Source organism: Oryzias melastigma, linkage group LG18 (assembly GCF_002922805.2).
Source record: "Oryzias melastigma strain HK-1 linkage group LG18, ASM292280v2, whole genome shotgun sequence".
NCBI classification, from domain to species: domain Eukaryota; kingdom Metazoa; phylum Chordata; class Actinopteri; order Beloniformes; family Adrianichthyidae; genus Oryzias; species Oryzias melastigma.
Genome location: NC_050529.1, coordinates 1803768 through 1820776, shown reverse-complemented (window position 1 = coordinate 1820776; position 17009 = coordinate 1803768). Strand labels below are relative to the sequence as shown.

Below are 17009 nucleotides of genomic sequence, written 5' to 3'. Positions count from 1 at the left end.
TTTTGGTGTTGGCTGTTGCGGTGCATGCAGCTAACGTGACGGCAAACCTCACCATGTTTTTTTTTCTTACAAACTGGACCTTCATGGTCGTGTGTTTTTGCAGCATCTCTGTCCTCGGGGCCCTCAAGCGTCCAGGTCCTGGGGAGCCCGGTGGGGTCCGGGACCACGCCAACCAAGCCAAGAGGAGGGCGTTCCTCACTATCCTGCTCATCCTGGTAGCGGTGTTGTTGGGTTTGGTTTGGACGGTGGTCCTCATCGCTCTGATTGTTGTAGCTCAAATGCCTGAAAGTGAGAGCTGTCTGCTCTTTAGCTTGATCCCCTGGTTCTGTCTGCCGAGTTCTGTGGTGCTGCCTGTGCTGTTCCTCCACCGGACCGGGAACTTACCTCACTGTGTCCGCAAACGACAGCCGCTAGACCAGGGGTCTCACGTGTGACTCTTCAACACATTTTCATCCTCAACTCATCACTTATTGACATTTGGTTAAGGACCCCTCCAGATCAAAAACGGATGTTTTAGGTGTCCCCAACATGCTGGTTGTTCCCATTGAATCACAGGTCCCCAAACCGTAGGCTGTGTCCCAGTCCAGTGGAACTCTTTCTGGGTTTTATTCAATGAGAAACTGGACCGAACGGCTCTTTGAGCGTTAAAAGTTGCATACCCCTACTTTAGACACATAACTTTCCTTTTTCCTGTTTCCATTTTACCTTTTTTGCCACAGTTTGTCAGCTGCAAACCTTCCGTCATTTAGCTTTTTACCGAATCATAAACTCAGCTTTAGACGATGACAGATGCAAAGCAGAATCCTGCAGTTTGCATGTTTAGATTATGCAAACGAATGTCGCTAAATGATGTATGCTGTCTGTATGCTGTCTGTTCAGAGAGCATGTTTAATGACTCTAACTAACCCTAACCCAATCAGTTTTACAGAACTAGAGACATTTTTTTCTGTCGTAGTTTATCAGCATGTATGTGGTTGTTTTCTTACCAAAAGTCTTAAACTCTGTTTCCTGAAAGACATTTCTTTGCTGTACTACAGATCATTCTTTGTTTATTTTGTTGTAGTGTGTGAAATAAACTTTTTAATTTGATGTCACTCTGTCGGATAAACGCGACAAGGACAGAAATAAAGTCGAGCCAAAAGGATGCAGATGAGTGGAGTTAATGGAGGAGAATTTTATTGGAGTGCTGTGTGGATATTCACAAACCATTGAACAGACAAGACAAGCCGTAAAGACAGAGAGGTGAGCAGGCAGGTGACTGAAGGGTCCTCTGGGAAACTGTCCATAAAGCAGTAACTGATGGTGTTGTGTTTTATCACACGTCTAATCGAAGGCGGTTCCATCATCGCAAACAACATTCATAAGCGTGATCGACTCGTATTAAGGCTGAATGTCCAGCAAACGTCGGGTCCATACCAACTCACAGAGAATGGCAGCACAATCTTAGAAAAATATTACATCCATTTTATTATTACTTGCCTTTTTTTAAGGATTTTGAAACCAGCGTTTGAATTTACTACCTTCAGGAACTGATTTCTAAACATTTTTATTCAACACATTCTCATTTCCAAGTCGTCAAATTTTGACGTTTGGTTAAAGACCACTCTGCATCTAAAAATTGTTCTTTTTGGTGTCCCTAACTATTCCTTTTTTTACATGCTGGCTGTTCCCATTAAATCAAAGGTCTACAAACTCCAGGCAATTCAATCAGTACTGTCCAGTATCAGGAGGTAAACCGCACCCGGCTAGGGTTAGGCAAATGGGGTTAGGGTTATTGGTACTGGCCGTGTCCCGGGGTTTGGTCCATGTCTGGTACAACATACGACACAAATGACTGAGCTCATGATTTAATTGGAACAGCCAGCACATAAAAAAACAACAAGTTGGGTACACCCAAAACGTCAAAAAATGACGCGGAGGGACCTCAACCCAACGTCAAAATGGGACAACTTGGGAATGAGGATGTGTTATTTTACCACATTTGATTTAGTTATGTTGACTGTATATGAGAACTGGACTGAGTGAATTGACTTCATTTGGTCAGAACCCTTTTCTACGGATAACATCACACTCACTTGGTCCATTTCTCATATACAGTCTCTGGTTAATCGTCGTTCAAATGAATTCATACAAAAAGATGTAATGAAAGAAAAGGCTTAAACTAGATTAAATGCTTAATTAGTTGAATGATTTCAGAAGAAAAGGCCATTTTGAGCAGGTATGTTTCTAACCCAGTTAGCTTGGTCCTTGTTCCCCAACAGCAAAGACGAGTTTTATTTGAGGACAGTTTTCATCTCCACTCAGGTCAAACGCCACCTTCACATCCACATCTCCACGTTAAGACAAAACGGATAAAAGAACATGGGCACTTCAGAGTTCCAACACAATCCAGTGACACCATCAATGGAAATAAATAACAAAGAGAAATAAATTAACATTCAGACAACATATACATATTGCATTGATAACAGTCTTATTTGTATGCTTTCATAAGACTCAAGAACAGAAGTTAAAATCACTGATAGCTATTCTAAGGAATCCATGATAATAGTTTGAAAATAAAACACAATAAAGCTGTCCCATTCTGTGTCAATGCAGCAAAAGTTTGTTTTTTTGTCTATTGTAATTCATGTAAATGCTATATCGGAATATTAGCGTCACAAAAGACTTTCCAGAAATACGTTTTATAAATTCTTGGTCATTTCTCATATTTGACCTCACTGCTCGTGAGGAATCATGGGAATGTTCATCAACACTCAGCAGCCCATTCACAACTCTGTACGTAAAGTATTTACTACACCAGACGCTAAAACTGCGAATGTTTCTTTGCAGATGACACAACTTTTATACCATCAAATGTTGCAGTCCATCTTCAACAGTTATGATTGTTAGAGCTGTTGTTTTGTTGCAATATCTCATCATTACCGTGACACAACTCTGTTCAGATTCTGTCAAAATCCATTGTAGAGTCACGAAAGGGAACAAATACCATCTTTTTCCAAATTATAATAGATGTTCTTGTTGGATATTGCAGATCAAAATGTTATTTGAATGCTGGAGAAAATAAGTTAAGGCCAAGACGGGTGCAGTTTGAAACATAAATAAGGTTTAAATGTTGATCTGATCCACTATATGAGCAGGTTTAACTTTTAAAAGAAATAGCTTGTAGCATCAAAGAGCGGAAGCATCCATCCTGTTTACTGACATCAAGTTTTTTGTTATTTATACTCTTAGAGCCCTTAACATTGACGATCCTCTCTAGAAAACGTAAGAGGACAGAGGAGACCGTCATATTCATTTCTCAAGTACTATAACAGAAGGAGTTCCTATCTGTATAATTATATTCACTTTATAGGCAAATTTTGACATACATTCCTGATCTGAGCTGAATTATACATAAAGTCTTTAATTGTTTTGAATAATAATTTAAATTCATTTTATTTCTGGTGGGTTGGATGTTTCTCGGGTTCTTTTGTTGAATGGCACTTTAATAATAAGCTAAACTCAACTGCATCAAGAATGTAAATAAACACAAACATATTCAGCAACTACTGTGACCTCACTGATACCAAGCTTGATAGCTATTTAGGCTGAACTGGTTAAAGGTTTCTGATAATAACTCAATTAAAATTCATATCAGAGTTATTAATCAAATAAGAATAATTTTTGTTTGGTAAAGTTATGTTTTGTGAAGAAAATTGCATAAAAAACATGTGTAGAGTAAATACAGCATGAAAACTAAACTGATATGCATTAACTAAAATTGGTCCGATTTATTATACATCCTCTAGATCTATACAAGCCTAAACGGAGTTACTTTACAGAAGAAGTTTCATATTTTTCTGTCTTTTTTGATCGAAATTTGCTAAATTAGGTTCTTCGTTGTCTGTCCTCTCTTACTTAGTCACCTGCAAACACTGAGTTCATGACATGTAGATGTTCATGAGACCATCGAAGGATAATCTGAACATGATTTGAAACCACTGATTCATCTTTCTTTTGTTGTTTCTTCGTTCCGTGCGATGGAATGGTTCAAGCAACCGAAGGGACTTCATGAATGTTTTTAAGGCCTTCTAGAATCCATAACTCAACACCAAAGGATGAATCAGAACATTCCAGAACTTTTCAAGTCTGAGAAAAAAAATGTAACATTCTAGAATTCATACGATGATAAAACTGAACATTCTAGAGCCTTTAATTAAAAAAATTTGAACATTCAAGAACCTTTAATTTATAAAAGAGGATAAAACTGAAAATTCTAGAACCTCCAAGTTTGTCAAAGAACCATGAATCTGAACTTTCTAGAACCGGTAGTTCCCAAAGAAACTGAACTTTCAAAAAAAAAAAAAAATCTGAGTATTCTAGAACTTTCAATTCATGAAAGATGATACAACTAAACATACTACAACCTTCATGTTAAAAAATTGAATCTGAACATTCTAGAGCTTCCAATTCATATGGGAGAAAAAACTGAACATTCTAGAAATTTCGACTGAAAAAAAATATGAACATTGTAGAACTTTCAATTCATGGAAGATGATAAAACTGAACATTCTAGATCCTTCAAGTTTAAAATAAAAATGAACCTGAACATTCTAGAACTTTAAATTAAAAAAAAATCTGAATCTTCTAGATCTTCCAATTCATAGAGGAGGATAAAACTGAACATTCTAGAAATTTAAATAAAAATGAATATGAACATTCTAGAACTTACAATTCATAATGGAGGATAAAACCGAACATTCTCAAATCTTCAAGTTTAAAATAAAACAGAATCTGAACATTCTAGAACTTTGAAGTCATAAAGGAGAACATTTTTGAACATACTTGAACCTCCAGGTCAAGGAGAAGGATGAATCTGAACCTAGAATGCCCGGTCTGGTCGTTTTTTTCTCAGTAAAACTATGAGTACACACAGATGTGTCCAGATATTACCATAAAATGGTATGCTCCTTAATTTTAGCTCTGCACACACTATGAAAGGAATTCCCACAAATAGAACTTGTAGATTTTTTCTGCTTTTTCTCAGGAAAACACATCCAAACACATGGAGGGAACACACACAGTCGTTCAGACAATCAAAGTTAAGCTCAGGCAGTCGATTCTACTGAGTAACTGGAGCTCCAGCTGATGGACCGTAAAGAAAAACATTCCATAATCGAACAATCTAGAAAGATCGCCGGCTAAAAGCGGCCCATGTCTCGGTCTACGGATGAATGATTCCTAACCGTACAAACTAATGAATAATTAGGGAGTCGATGGAAAACCGACTCTTCTTTCTTTACATAAGATTTTGTCTAAGTTGACCATCACATGCAAACTAATATGTTTCAGTAAAGAATGTCCAAGACAGGGGCCTCTTTTAAGTGAATATCATTTACACCCCAGAACAGTAAAACCCCAAACTCTCCTCCGCATTCATCTATTTATACTTTCATTCCTTTCATTTGCCAACAATCCTTCCATCCATCTTAGAATTGTAAACTGAAGATTTGACATTTATTCACCTAGAAAACATTTGCTGTACTCTTCTAACGATAAAGCCGTCTGCACCAACCTTTGGGGGGAAATGTCTGGTGATTCTCTTCGTCCTTTGTGTTCATCTCTGCGATCGTTTCCATTTGTGTCAATAAGTTTCATGTTTCCATTCTACGACGTTCCTCTTGATGACCTTCCTCAAACTCTGAGATTTCACTGAAGTTTCATTTTCTTGCAGTCGTCCCACATCACAGGTTCATGCAGTTATCATCATGCACCAAGCGTCTCCTCCTCGTCCCTCTTCAGCTCCCCACATCCACACCAGCCTTCATCATTGCAGGTAGCGGTAGACTTTAAAGCAGTGGTTGCCAGAGTCGGCCACGACCACGTGTCCGTCGGAGGTCAGCGCCAGGCCCTGCGGTCCGTACAGAGGGTCAGCAGACGTGTTGATGTACGACAGGAAAGACCCGCTGCCGTCGAAGACCTGAAGGGTTTGATGAAACAAAGATTATCTGCTGTAACTGATGGTTTTCTCTGAGCCACAGAGCCAGCACACGCGTGTCTGTACCTGTATTCGGCTGTTGCCCCAATCGGCTACAATGATGTTTCCATTGGTGTCCACAGCCACGCCCGTGGGAGCGTTAAACTGACCGTTTCCTTCACCGTTCGAGCCAAACTTCAACACCAGCTCCCCTTCAGGGGTGAAAACCTGACCAAAGAAAATAGCAGAGTTTGAAGTTGCCATAACAACTGCCCCCATAGGAGGCTGAGACGTGGATTTTATGATGCAAGTCAACCTTCACGGAGTGGTTATGGAAGTCGGTGATGATGATCTCATTGTTCTTGTTCACTGCAGCAAAGTGTGGACCTTCAGGGGGAGAACAGAAGAAGAACGTCAGGAACTTTCACTGCTGACATGTTAAAGCAACAACCAGCAAATTTCAAAGGTTTATTATCATTTTTGTGTTTTTTTATGTTGTTTTTTGGAATCTAGTTTATTCAATTGAAGTTACTTTTTTGTAACTTTTTTATTTGGATTTTGTGTCTCTGGATTCTTTCTTTTTGAAAAAAAGTGAAACATTGTCATGAAAGAGATTTCAAAATATAAAAAAAACTTTCACGAAAAATATCAGATCTCAGTTTTATATGGAAACCCATCCCACAGTGTTGATCGGCTTTCACTTTTCTATGTTGATAAAAAAAACATTTCGCTTCCAGAATCTTGGACCGATCCGTACCTGCAAACTGTTTGTCCCCGTTTCCTCGACTACCAAATTTGGTGATGAGTTTCCCGGTCAGCTGGAAGATGAAGACGGTGCACGCCTTGTTGTCGACGACGATCACATGACCGTTTTGGTCTACAGAAACTCCTTTTGGCCCCATGAGTCTGCCGGAGCCGAGTTTGGCCTGGTGAGGAGGAGAGGCAGCCGACGTGACACACCGCCTATGGGGTTCCCCAATCACCAAGCAACCGCAAACCACAAACCTTAAACTTGCCCTCGCTGGTGAAGATGCTAACCCACTTGTTGTCATAGTCAGCGATGATGATGTCACCAGAGGGGTGCACGGCCACGCCTGTCGGCCGCTGCAACTGGCCTGGCGTGCGTCCGCGGACCCCAAACCGGCTTTTAAACTCTCCCTCGTTGGAGAAGACCTGCACAGATCAAACATTTCTGAGTTAGAACAAACATTTAGAGATTTTAAATCCCAGAAAATGATTCATTCCTGTGTACCTGAACACACTGGTTGTTGCTGTCAGCTATCAGTATTCTGCCGCCACAAGAGGCAGCCACTCCTTGAAGGTTGGTGAACTCGCCCTTATTCCTCCCCTTTGTCCCTGAAGGGAAAATACAGTCAAGACAGAAAAGAATTCTGCTTTTATATCTTTTTGTTTTCCTTTTTATCTCTCAACAGATACTAGTCACATACACCTGTACAAAGATAGAGGGTGTTACAAATTTTTGGGTGTATCTTGCAGTCCCCTTGAGGCTCGTACGGCCCTTAAGGTACTGAAAATTGAATGTACCATTATTGTGCGTGTGGTAAATATATTGTGAAGTATTCATAAGACTTAATGGAAGTTCCACGCAATTATGACGGATGGTTGTACGGTGTTCTTTTGCCACACTAGTCATTAGAAAAGTCCTAGTTTTATGGAGCGAGAACTAACTGAGCCAGAGCCAACCACCAATGGAGGACCCTTTTCTAGTATGGCTTTCATGGTATTGCAATGTAGGCTGCCCTTTCAAATTGTTCCCAACTGATATATTTATGTGATGTTCCCTGAAAAAAGAGATTAAAGAACTTGACTTTTTGCTGATTTGTTCTTCTGATACGCGCCAACAGCCCTCATCAAGCCATAAGGGAATTAGGACTAACCAATGATCTCTGTGGTGCTCTATGCCCTAAAACACCTGCTTGATCTTCACACTAACAGCCCTCGTTTGGACACTGCAAAAATCCTGAAAGGCTATACCTCCTTTCAAAGCAACCTCAATGCGACTGTAAATGAAAGCTTCAAACATAGTTTTCTGTTATTGCCCTTCTTACCAATCTTAAAGATGAGGTCATCCTCAATGGGGTTCTGGGTCTTGCGCCGGGGGGTCCCTAGGGCACTGCTGGCTCTTTTTGAGCCCTTCTTCTTCTGTCCGGGTGACTTTCCTCGTCTCTTTGCCCCCTCAGAGGAACCAGTGGATGGTGTGGCGTTAGCTGCTGAGTTTGTTGCTGTTGTTGTGGAGGGAGATACCTGATGAAGAGCAAAGGGTTCGTGTCAATACGCAATTGAACACTCATCAAAAGTTGAACCAGTTGAACTTTGATCAACCAGATGCCCTCCTTTTTAAACAAAGAAGTACCAATCACGTTTTGTATAATCATCCTTGGGTTCTTTTTACACTACAATAATCCTGTAGACCCAGATCTGAGAGGGGGGAAGCTCCATTTAACACTAGAGCAGATCAACGTTCTTCTGGTTATCACTTCTTTGGATTTGAGTTGTGGCTACTTTTGTTGTAATGTTCACACGGGACTCAGGACTTACTTCACCACATGTTTAGTTCTCTTCTGCTCCTGGATTTGTTTGCATTCACACTGAAGTGGACTGTATCACCAACTCAGTAGCCTTGTGGTAGAGTGTCCTCCCTAAGACTTCAAGGTCGTGGGTTCAAATCCACGATTGAGTAATACCAACGATTCTAAAAATAGGACCCAATGTCTCCTTGTTTGACTGTCAGCATTAATCAGTTGGATTGGGAGTTAAGCCACTATATGGTCACCGCGCACAGGAACGAGTCCAATCAAACAAATCATAGAGGATAGGTCAAATATGGAACACAAGTTTAACCCTACTATGACTGACACAGCTAATGGGACTACCTGGAATTTTTCCCGCGTTTACTTCCGAGTCAGCCAAGACTCTGCTTGTCAGGGTAACTACAGTTCAATTGTTTGATTTAGACCAGAGTTCCTATGAACTTTCATACCTACAAACTGAATTACCCAAAATTTTTAACTACTAAAGCCAACAAGTGAGTGAGTAGACTAAAGAGATTATATGAAATAGCTATCCAGAAAATATTTCACTAACCATTCGACAAGATTGAATGCCAAATCTAAAGATGGCTCCACCCACCTCAACCTCTGCCTCTGAAGCCCTGACAACCTTCAGTTTGAAGGGACTCCCTTTAATGTGCTGGTTGTAGAGCCGGAGTGCCAGCGAGAAGTCTCCCTCCTTCGGGACTGTGTACACAAACTCATAAGTGCCATTCTTGTGGTCAACGATCTCGCCGTCCACTATGCTCCCATCTGGAGTGAAGACCTGCATGATAAGGTTGGTCAGTCATTTCTGGGAGGTTGTTCCCAAAAACAAGGGACTAATTTGTCCAGCTCTACCTCAGCGGAGAGGATGGCGTTGCCACTTTTGCAGGCCCCTCCGGATTTGTCTCTGGTAACTATGGTAACAGAGGCAGGATGTCCAACGATGGATTGTTCCAGACCGGCACCCATGGCTTCACTCTGGCTCGCCACCGCGCTGAAGACATCAAACCAAACATGAGTTCATTTCCAGCAGTAAAGCTGGAATCCTGCTGACTCAGCGCTTCTCACCTGGTGGTAAGGATGGTCCCCAGGTTGTGGATGGACTTTCTCAGCCCATCCGTCTCCAGGATCAGATCCAGCTGGTCGTTCTCCTCAGGCTGGCTGGGTAAGCAGAGGTGAGCCAGCTCGCTCAGCCGTTCCGCGAGGTCGCGCTCCACCTGCAGGTTTGCCGCGCACGCCTCGCCCGCCAGAGCCTCCTCCGTCTGGGTGCAGACGCCGGAGATGTCCTCGTCTCCGCGGAGGAGTCTGTCTATTTGGGCTTGAAGGACCTGCATAATCAGAATCTATCTTTTAAACACTTCATATTTTAAGATGATGGGAAAAAACAGGAAATGTTTCTCATCTTGTTCTCCACCTTCTGTTTGAGTCCGTAGGTGACTTCCAGCTCCATCAGCAGCACACTTTTCCGGACGTCCAGCTGCTTGTGCAGATCCTCAAAGCTGGACTGGATGTCCTCCTCGATGGAGCCCCTCTGGCTGGTCAGCTGGTGGAGAATCTCCTTAACGAAAGACAGCGCATCCGAAATCTGGGGCAGTCTTCGGAGGCGAGTTATGGAAAAGAAGGGATGGGAAACTAAAGTTAGGGTCATTTTTTTAAATACATTTGGCTCTTTTTTGTGTCTCTGAATTGGAACGGAGTTCAGATCATTTCAAACCTATTGAGCTTAAACAAAATGCTCATAAATGGTTCCTATATTGCAGTTTCACTTCTGACAAGTTTTCATTCAGAGAACTTGTTCTGCGTTTTGTGTTGCTGCTTCTCCAGCATCACGAACCACACATTCTCACTCTTGACTCGTCATATGTAGACGTATGGTTCAGGCCCCTTTTGCCTCACTTTTTGACAATTTGGGTGTCCCCAATTCGTCGTTTTTGACCTGCTGACTGTTCTTACCACCACGGGTCCCCATCACTCGGGATGTGGTAACAGATGGAGAACTGGTACCATGTTAGGGTTAGGGTATGATTCTGATTGATCATAAAATTGGACAGAGGAAGATGCTGGTTAGGGTTAGAGCCTCTCCCCTGGGTTAGGGCTTAAGAGCAAGACTGGTTCATGGGGTTCATGGGGTTGAGGTTAGGGTCTCCCAAAGGTGAAGGTTTTGACAAAGAAATCCAATAGACACCGGGAGAGGCTGGTTAGGGCCTTCCTCGCTGGTAAGAGTTTCCAATGGTCTTCCTTTGGTACTGCTTCCCGAGGGTTGGGGATGCCTGATTAACCTATGAATTTTTTCCTGTCTGTGGCCTGGTACCAAGCGGTACCAGTTCTAGACTGGTATCTAGGTCTGGAGGTTGGGGACCCCTGGTTTAATGGGAACAGCCAGCAAGTCAAAAAACGACAAGTCTGGGACACCCAAAAAGTGACATAAAGGGGGCCCAAATCATACGTCCAAATATGACGAGTTGGGACTGAGAATGCGTAAACTACTAGTTGAACTAACAAGAGTTTGAATATCATCAACATGACTTCCTCATGGACCTTTTTGATTGTCCCACTTGGAGAAACTGGGGTGTAAACTCTTTGGATTTTCCCTGTGTCGTGGTCATCTGGGTGTTTGATGGTACCTGGTCTGAACGGCGCCCAGCCTCTCCTGCAGGATAATGCGGTGATGCTCCAGAGCCTCGCTGAGGGGCACCTTCGGGTGCTCTTCATGCTCCGGCACGCAGTCGCTGCACAGCGCGCACTCGCAGGCCGAACAGTACACGTCAGCGACCTGCAGGTGGGGTGAAGAGTCAAGGCTGGAACTGAGGTCATGATGGCGTTCTGAGGGGAAGGTCTGGGGTCAGACGATTGTCTTTGATTCTGTCCTTGACAGAAGTTATTTTCACATTTTGTCTTTCTGACTACAAGTTTGAGCAAAAATGTCACCCTTGTCACAAACTCACCAAAATGTACAGATGCTTAGTACCTGACAAAAGTTAAGGAAGCTACCACTTCCCTGACCTTAAGTTTTTAATTGATTGATTTTCAATATATTTTTTTCTTTTTCTGTTGAAGCTAAGTGTAACCTGCCAGCATGGATTTAAAGATAAATTTATTTCTGAGCATGTTTGGAATTGTGAAAACTGCAGTTGGACCTTCAGACCAACAGGGGGAGCCAAAGCCATGTGAGAGGTGCAGCCAGCACTCTGTCTATCAAATAAAAACTTGTGTTTGGGAACCGTCTTTGTCCATTAGACTCACCTTGGCTGCATGTTGGGGGCAGGAGTTTTTTCCAGGTGGCGCCTCCAGGACGGTGCACTCCTCACTGCTGCTATCTGGGGAGTGCTGGTGGGCCTCCATCTGCGAGAGGCAGCCTGCTGGGGGGTGGGGGGACCAATCACACCCCCGTGGTCCTCTCTGCAGCCAGAGGAGGGGGCTCTACGCTCAGGTTGTTGGTTTGTTCGCTTCAGAGGAACCTCAGATTTACTCCATCATACATCCGAGAGGACCACACTCGAGCTGTGGTTCTTCACAAGTTCTGGTTCTGAGGAACAACCCGTTAGAGTCTGGCAGCCCATAATGAGCAGCTGACCAGCAGTAGTGAGCTTCTCTGTGACGTTGAACACTGCAGACTCAGGAGAAGAGGATGGACTTCTTTAGTCAAACCTGTCGCCTGTCATGGTGGGTCCAGACCTCCCATCCGGGTAGATTCTGGAGATTATTTCCACTCCGTTCTGGATGACAGAAACAGAAATCACAAAGAAAAGAGATGATGAATCCTCTGTCCAGCATCTATTTCTGCCCAGGCGGTTTCCACTAAAGAACTTGTCAAACCAAGAACAGATTCCCAGAACTGATACAGACCGAATCCACCTCCTGGACTCACCTGGACTGATGGTCATTTCTGTTCCACTGAGGTCATGTTCACTAAAAAAGCTGCTAGTTTGAATGTAAATGAGTAACTGTTCCATGATTCACATTAACCAGCAAACAGAGAAACTGCAGCATAGAAAGAAAAAATACAAAAACAGAAAAAAAAATCAGATCTATCATTGTTTTCCAGAGATCATCGCCGTTTACTCTAGAAATCTACATCTAAAGCGAACCCTTTCAGAGTTACAGCCACTCTAAAAGCTTTTATCTCCAAATCATTGACTGTATACACGAACTGGACTGACAGTCAAGTTATTCAAGTTATATACTGACCAATCAGATGCCTCAATAAAAGCAGGTGGAGCCTGCTGGCACCCAAAATGTATGTATCTTCTTTCAAATAGTAGGGGTGTGGCCGTCCAACAAGCTCACTCCTGATTGGTAAGAGCGTTTGCCATAGAAACGTTGACACAGACCGACTCGGACCAATCACTGCCTACTGATGAAGTGAGACTGAATTGACACCATTTGGCTGGAGACGAAAGTAAATGTCACACTAAAGTCGCTCCAGTTCTCTGATACAGTCCAGATCATGCAGACTGTCTCGTTCTTTCACATTTTAGAACCAAAATCCTGATTTGAAGAAACTCAAGATAAGACTGAATGATGTCATGTTTGATGGGGAATCATCTGGTTGTGCGATCCACAAACTGATCTGTGATGCAAATGCAGCAGAAACACTCAAAAGTATTCAGTCTCTGATCCATTATCACACAGAGAAGACCATTGAAGTCATCTAGTGAGTCCATTTCCTCAAAGTAGCTAGAGACCCGGGACCAGCAGAGTTCTGGAGGATTCTGGAGGTAAAATTCTACTTTCACCCTAAATGATGTCCTCTAAAATCCACTGAATGGATTCCAGGAGCAGAAATGTAGGTCAGCTAAACATCTTCAAAGTGATGGAGGAGGAGGAAGGAGTCAGACAGGGGGTGGGGCGGTTTCCATGGTAACAAACTGCAGGGGGAGGGCTTCCTTCCTTTTTCCCAACATGGCAGCAAAGCAATGCAGCAACCTCAGACCAGGTGAAATGATCTTACAGGTCTGAGAGGATCCAGGTCTCAGTGAGAGAGGAACCGGTCGGTCCAGAGGTTTCAGGTTTGGGTTCAAACACCAGAACGTCTCAGTTAATCATCAGCTGCTCATTAATCGGGAAAGGTCATGAAAGTAAAGGATTCAGGAAGTTCAGTCAAATGTTTTTTCTGAGTTAAAGTTTAACTTCTGAGTTTCCACAAACTTTAACTTTAGATTAAACTTTTTTTTTGATAATTTAGACTAGAAGAAAATACTTTAACAAGTGAACCATTTTAGTCTAGTGAAGAGGCAAATAATGAAGAATTAAATTATTCAACCGTCTTTAGGATTTTCTTCATCCTTTCCCATAATTTGTGGTTTGTATTTATTTTTAATGTCATCCGTTAAGATGTGAACATCGGACTTAGAATCAGAGACATCTTTAACGGATTCTAAACTGCAAAAACAGAGTGGGACAAGCTCCGCCCACTACAACCTACTGAAGACGGATAGTTTGAGCCAATCAAAATAGTCCTAACTAGAGTATGTTAAGCTCAAACAAAGCCAAAGGCTTTGACTTGTTGTGGACCTTGTCTTGGTGCTGAACAGTTATATTCTGATTGTTGGCTAGTTTAGAATTAATTCAACATTTTTGAGACATTTGGCTCCATTTAAACTTTCCAGTACCTCTCTGGAGGGTCAGCTATGGTCACCTGTCCAGAACTTTTGTTTTCTGAGCTGACAGCGACGATCTGGAGTCACAAAACCATCCATACACAAATGAAAATGTTCACAACCCCTAAGATCTAGATGTCCAGTCCTCGAGGTCGAGTCTCCTGTCAAGTCTCTGTATAGAAGACAGAAACTGAGTCTCAGGTCCAATTCTAGATCTCTGAAAATGCCTTCAACCCAAAGTCGCAGCATCGGCTCCAGATGGTAATGGATGGGTCCAGACCAGAGAAGAGGATGGATAGATGGGGGTAAAGGTGGTGGGGCGGGGTGGGATTATATAAGTTCGCTTCCTTCCACTCCCTTTCAAGTGATCAACTTGTGATTCTTTGTGATATGTTATGTATTATTATGACCTGATTGCTTGAAATAAACCATTTCATTCATTCATTCATTCAGTTTACTTACAAAGTTCATGAAAGTGCAACGTCTAACTGCTGTGCTGCCAGACTGGATGGATAGACAGACGGATAGACAGATGGATGGATGGATGGATCAATTACTGGATTGATGGACGGACTGACAGACAGATGGATATTTCTGGTCTGTCGTCAAAGTCTCCCCCATCAGCCCTTCTGTCAGCATCTGACCCAACAGAAACGTTTGTTTATATCTCAAACCCTCCGTCCTGATTCCTCTGGTTTTCCGTCTCTTTGTGTCTCCCACATCTTCATGCAGGAGATGATCTCCAGTGAATAATTCATGCTGGGGGGGATTATGGATCAGGGAAACCAGAGATTTTATGGCTAATCCAGTTTCAGCCCCTCCTCCCCCTCAAACGCTCTGAGGACACGCCCCCTCATTCCTGATGAAGGGCGCCTCACTCACACACGTGTCCGACACACAGGAGCCCATCACAGCCTCGGGGGGGGCAGAGACGTGACTCCCCCACTCCACCGTTCTGCTGAGGATTGTGGAGCTTTGTTGTACAGAAACGGCGTGGAACCCGCCGCCGTCTGACACTGACAGACCGACAGACAAGAGGAGCCATTCTTAGCCAGTACTTCCTCCCACAATGCTTTGCTTTCTCCTGTAAATGCTTTATAAATCTGGTTTAGACATTTCCATCAGATCACTCTGATTCTGGGCTGCACGGTGGCGCAGTGGTTAGCGCTCTCGCCTCACAGCGAGAAGGCCCCGGTTCGACTCCCGGCTGGGACCTTTCTGTGTGGAGTTTGCATGTTCTCCCCGTGCATGCGTGGGTTTTCACCGGGGACTCCGGCTTCCTCCCACCGTCCAAAAACATGCTTCATAGGTTAATTGGTGACTTTAAATTGCCCCTAGGTGTGACTGTGAGAGTGAATGTGTGTGTGATTGAGGCCCTGAGACAGACTGGCGACCTGTCCAGGGTGTACCCCGCCTTCGCCCATCAGCAGCCGGGTTAGGCTCCGGCACCCCGCGACCCCGAAAGGGACAAAGCGGTTAAGAAGATGGATGGATGGATGGAAAATGTCCAGTTGAAGAATTGCACCATTATGCCTACATTGTAAAGCATTGAGATCATTTTGGCCCTGCGGCTGACTGGCGACCTGTCCAGGGTGTACCCCGCCTTCGCCCTTCAGTAGCCGGGATAGGCTCCGGCTCCCCGCGACCCCGAAAGGGAAGAAGCGGTTAAGAAGATGGATGGATGGATCACTCTGATTCTAGAGTTCTGGCTGTGTGAAAAGAGAAATTACAGCTGCATTAAAAATAAAATGTGACGTCTGAATGTTTATAACTGAAAGAACATCCATTTATAGTCACTGCAACAACAGAAAATCAGATTCTAAAGCGTTCCTGATCTGTTGAGTCATTTACCATCAGCTCCAAACACTGAAACTTTGAGGGTTTTTGTCATTTAGTTGTTAAAAATATAAAAAAACGCTCATATTCAAAAAGAAGTCAGAATTAAAGGTTATCCAGATACAGAGGAAGTCTGAATTAAAGACAGATTCCTACTAAAGCCTTTCTTATTTTTTATTAAAGACGCTATAATAAAAATGATGTTTTTAAAATGTTCTTATGGGATCTTTGTAAAGATGAATTACTTAAATGGTTATGAATCTGAAACAGACAAAAAATATTTTTCAAAAAACATCAGATTTGTTGGGCGGGGCCACAGTCTCCAAGCTCCGCCCCATTCTGATGCATCCACTTGCAGACAAACAGATCCATGAACGTCTTCGTCTTCCTCATCTGAGCTTGAATCTGGATCTAAACTGTACGGACGATTTTGCTCGCCATTTTTGCAGCCCCGCTAAATTAGGTTGGTGGTCCCAGGGCCTGTAAGCTAGGGGGAGAGAATGTAAACAAATGGATATTGGGAAGTGGAGGCAGGCTTACTTCACACTAACAGTCCAGTTTATGACTCAGAAGGGAATTTCTGATGAACTCCTCCAGAAACTATGTCCAAGAAAACGACAGGTTTTTGGATTTTGGCAAAATATTCTCGTAATTAAAATATCACTGGGAATTAGAGCTGGGTTAATAAAATTGATTAAATGATTTGAATCTTTTTTAGCTTAGTAGATCAATAATCGATGCATAAAGATGTTAGCACATAAAACTAAAATCCGCTAGCTTGATGCTAATGTTTAATAGATTTTCCCATAGGATGGCTAATGCTAACGCTCGGTTAACCTAAACACACACTGCTGACAGAATCAACATCTTTATTTGAATTTTCCAAACTCTTTTAAGGAAATATTTTAAAGTAACCATTTGTGGTCTAAAGCATCGTTTTTGGCTCTTCTTCTGGAATAAGGTGTAATGCTATAGCACGATCGCTAAAAAACTGTAAAATCATTATAGGTAAAAACCATAGTCATGAAAAAAGAAAATGACAGTTTAATTAAATGGTAA

The 17009-nt window shown here is 42.7% G+C and overlaps 1 protein-coding gene across 2 annotated transcripts in view; it reads right to left on the bottom strand.

Annotated features, from left to right (window-relative positions):
* Window positions 1-1154: 1154 nt before the first annotated feature.
* LOC112156095 (tripartite motif-containing protein 2) overlaps window positions 1155-17009 on the bottom strand; it is a 17511-nt gene continuing 1656 nt past the window's right edge. Inside the window, exons 2-14 of one of the 2 annotated variants that reach the window (XM_024288253.2) lie at window positions 11758-12230; window positions 11139-11312; window positions 9929-10109; window positions 9583-9842; window positions 9370-9508; window positions 9110-9295; window positions 8029-8224; window positions 7212-7315; window positions 6965-7132; window positions 6717-6885; window positions 6276-6346; window positions 6047-6187; window positions 1155-5962 (exon numbers count right to left, since the gene is read on the bottom strand). In XM_024288253.2, coding sequence (XP_024144021.1) covers window positions 5810-5962; window positions 6047-6187; window positions 6276-6346; window positions 6717-6885; window positions 6965-7132; window positions 7212-7315; window positions 8029-8224; window positions 9110-9295; window positions 9370-9508; window positions 9583-9842; window positions 9929-10109; window positions 11139-11312; window positions 11758-11768 — 1953 coding nt within the window. In that variant the 5' untranslated portion in view covers window positions 11769-12230 and the 3' untranslated portion in view covers window positions 1155-5809. The remainder of the gene's footprint in view (window positions 5963-6046; window positions 6188-6275; window positions 6347-6716; window positions 6886-6964; window positions 7133-7211; window positions 7316-8028; window positions 8225-9109; window positions 9296-9369; window positions 9509-9582; window positions 9843-9928; window positions 10110-11138; window positions 11313-11757; window positions 12231-17009) is intronic. The other variant, XM_024288252.2, reaches the window with a different exon arrangement.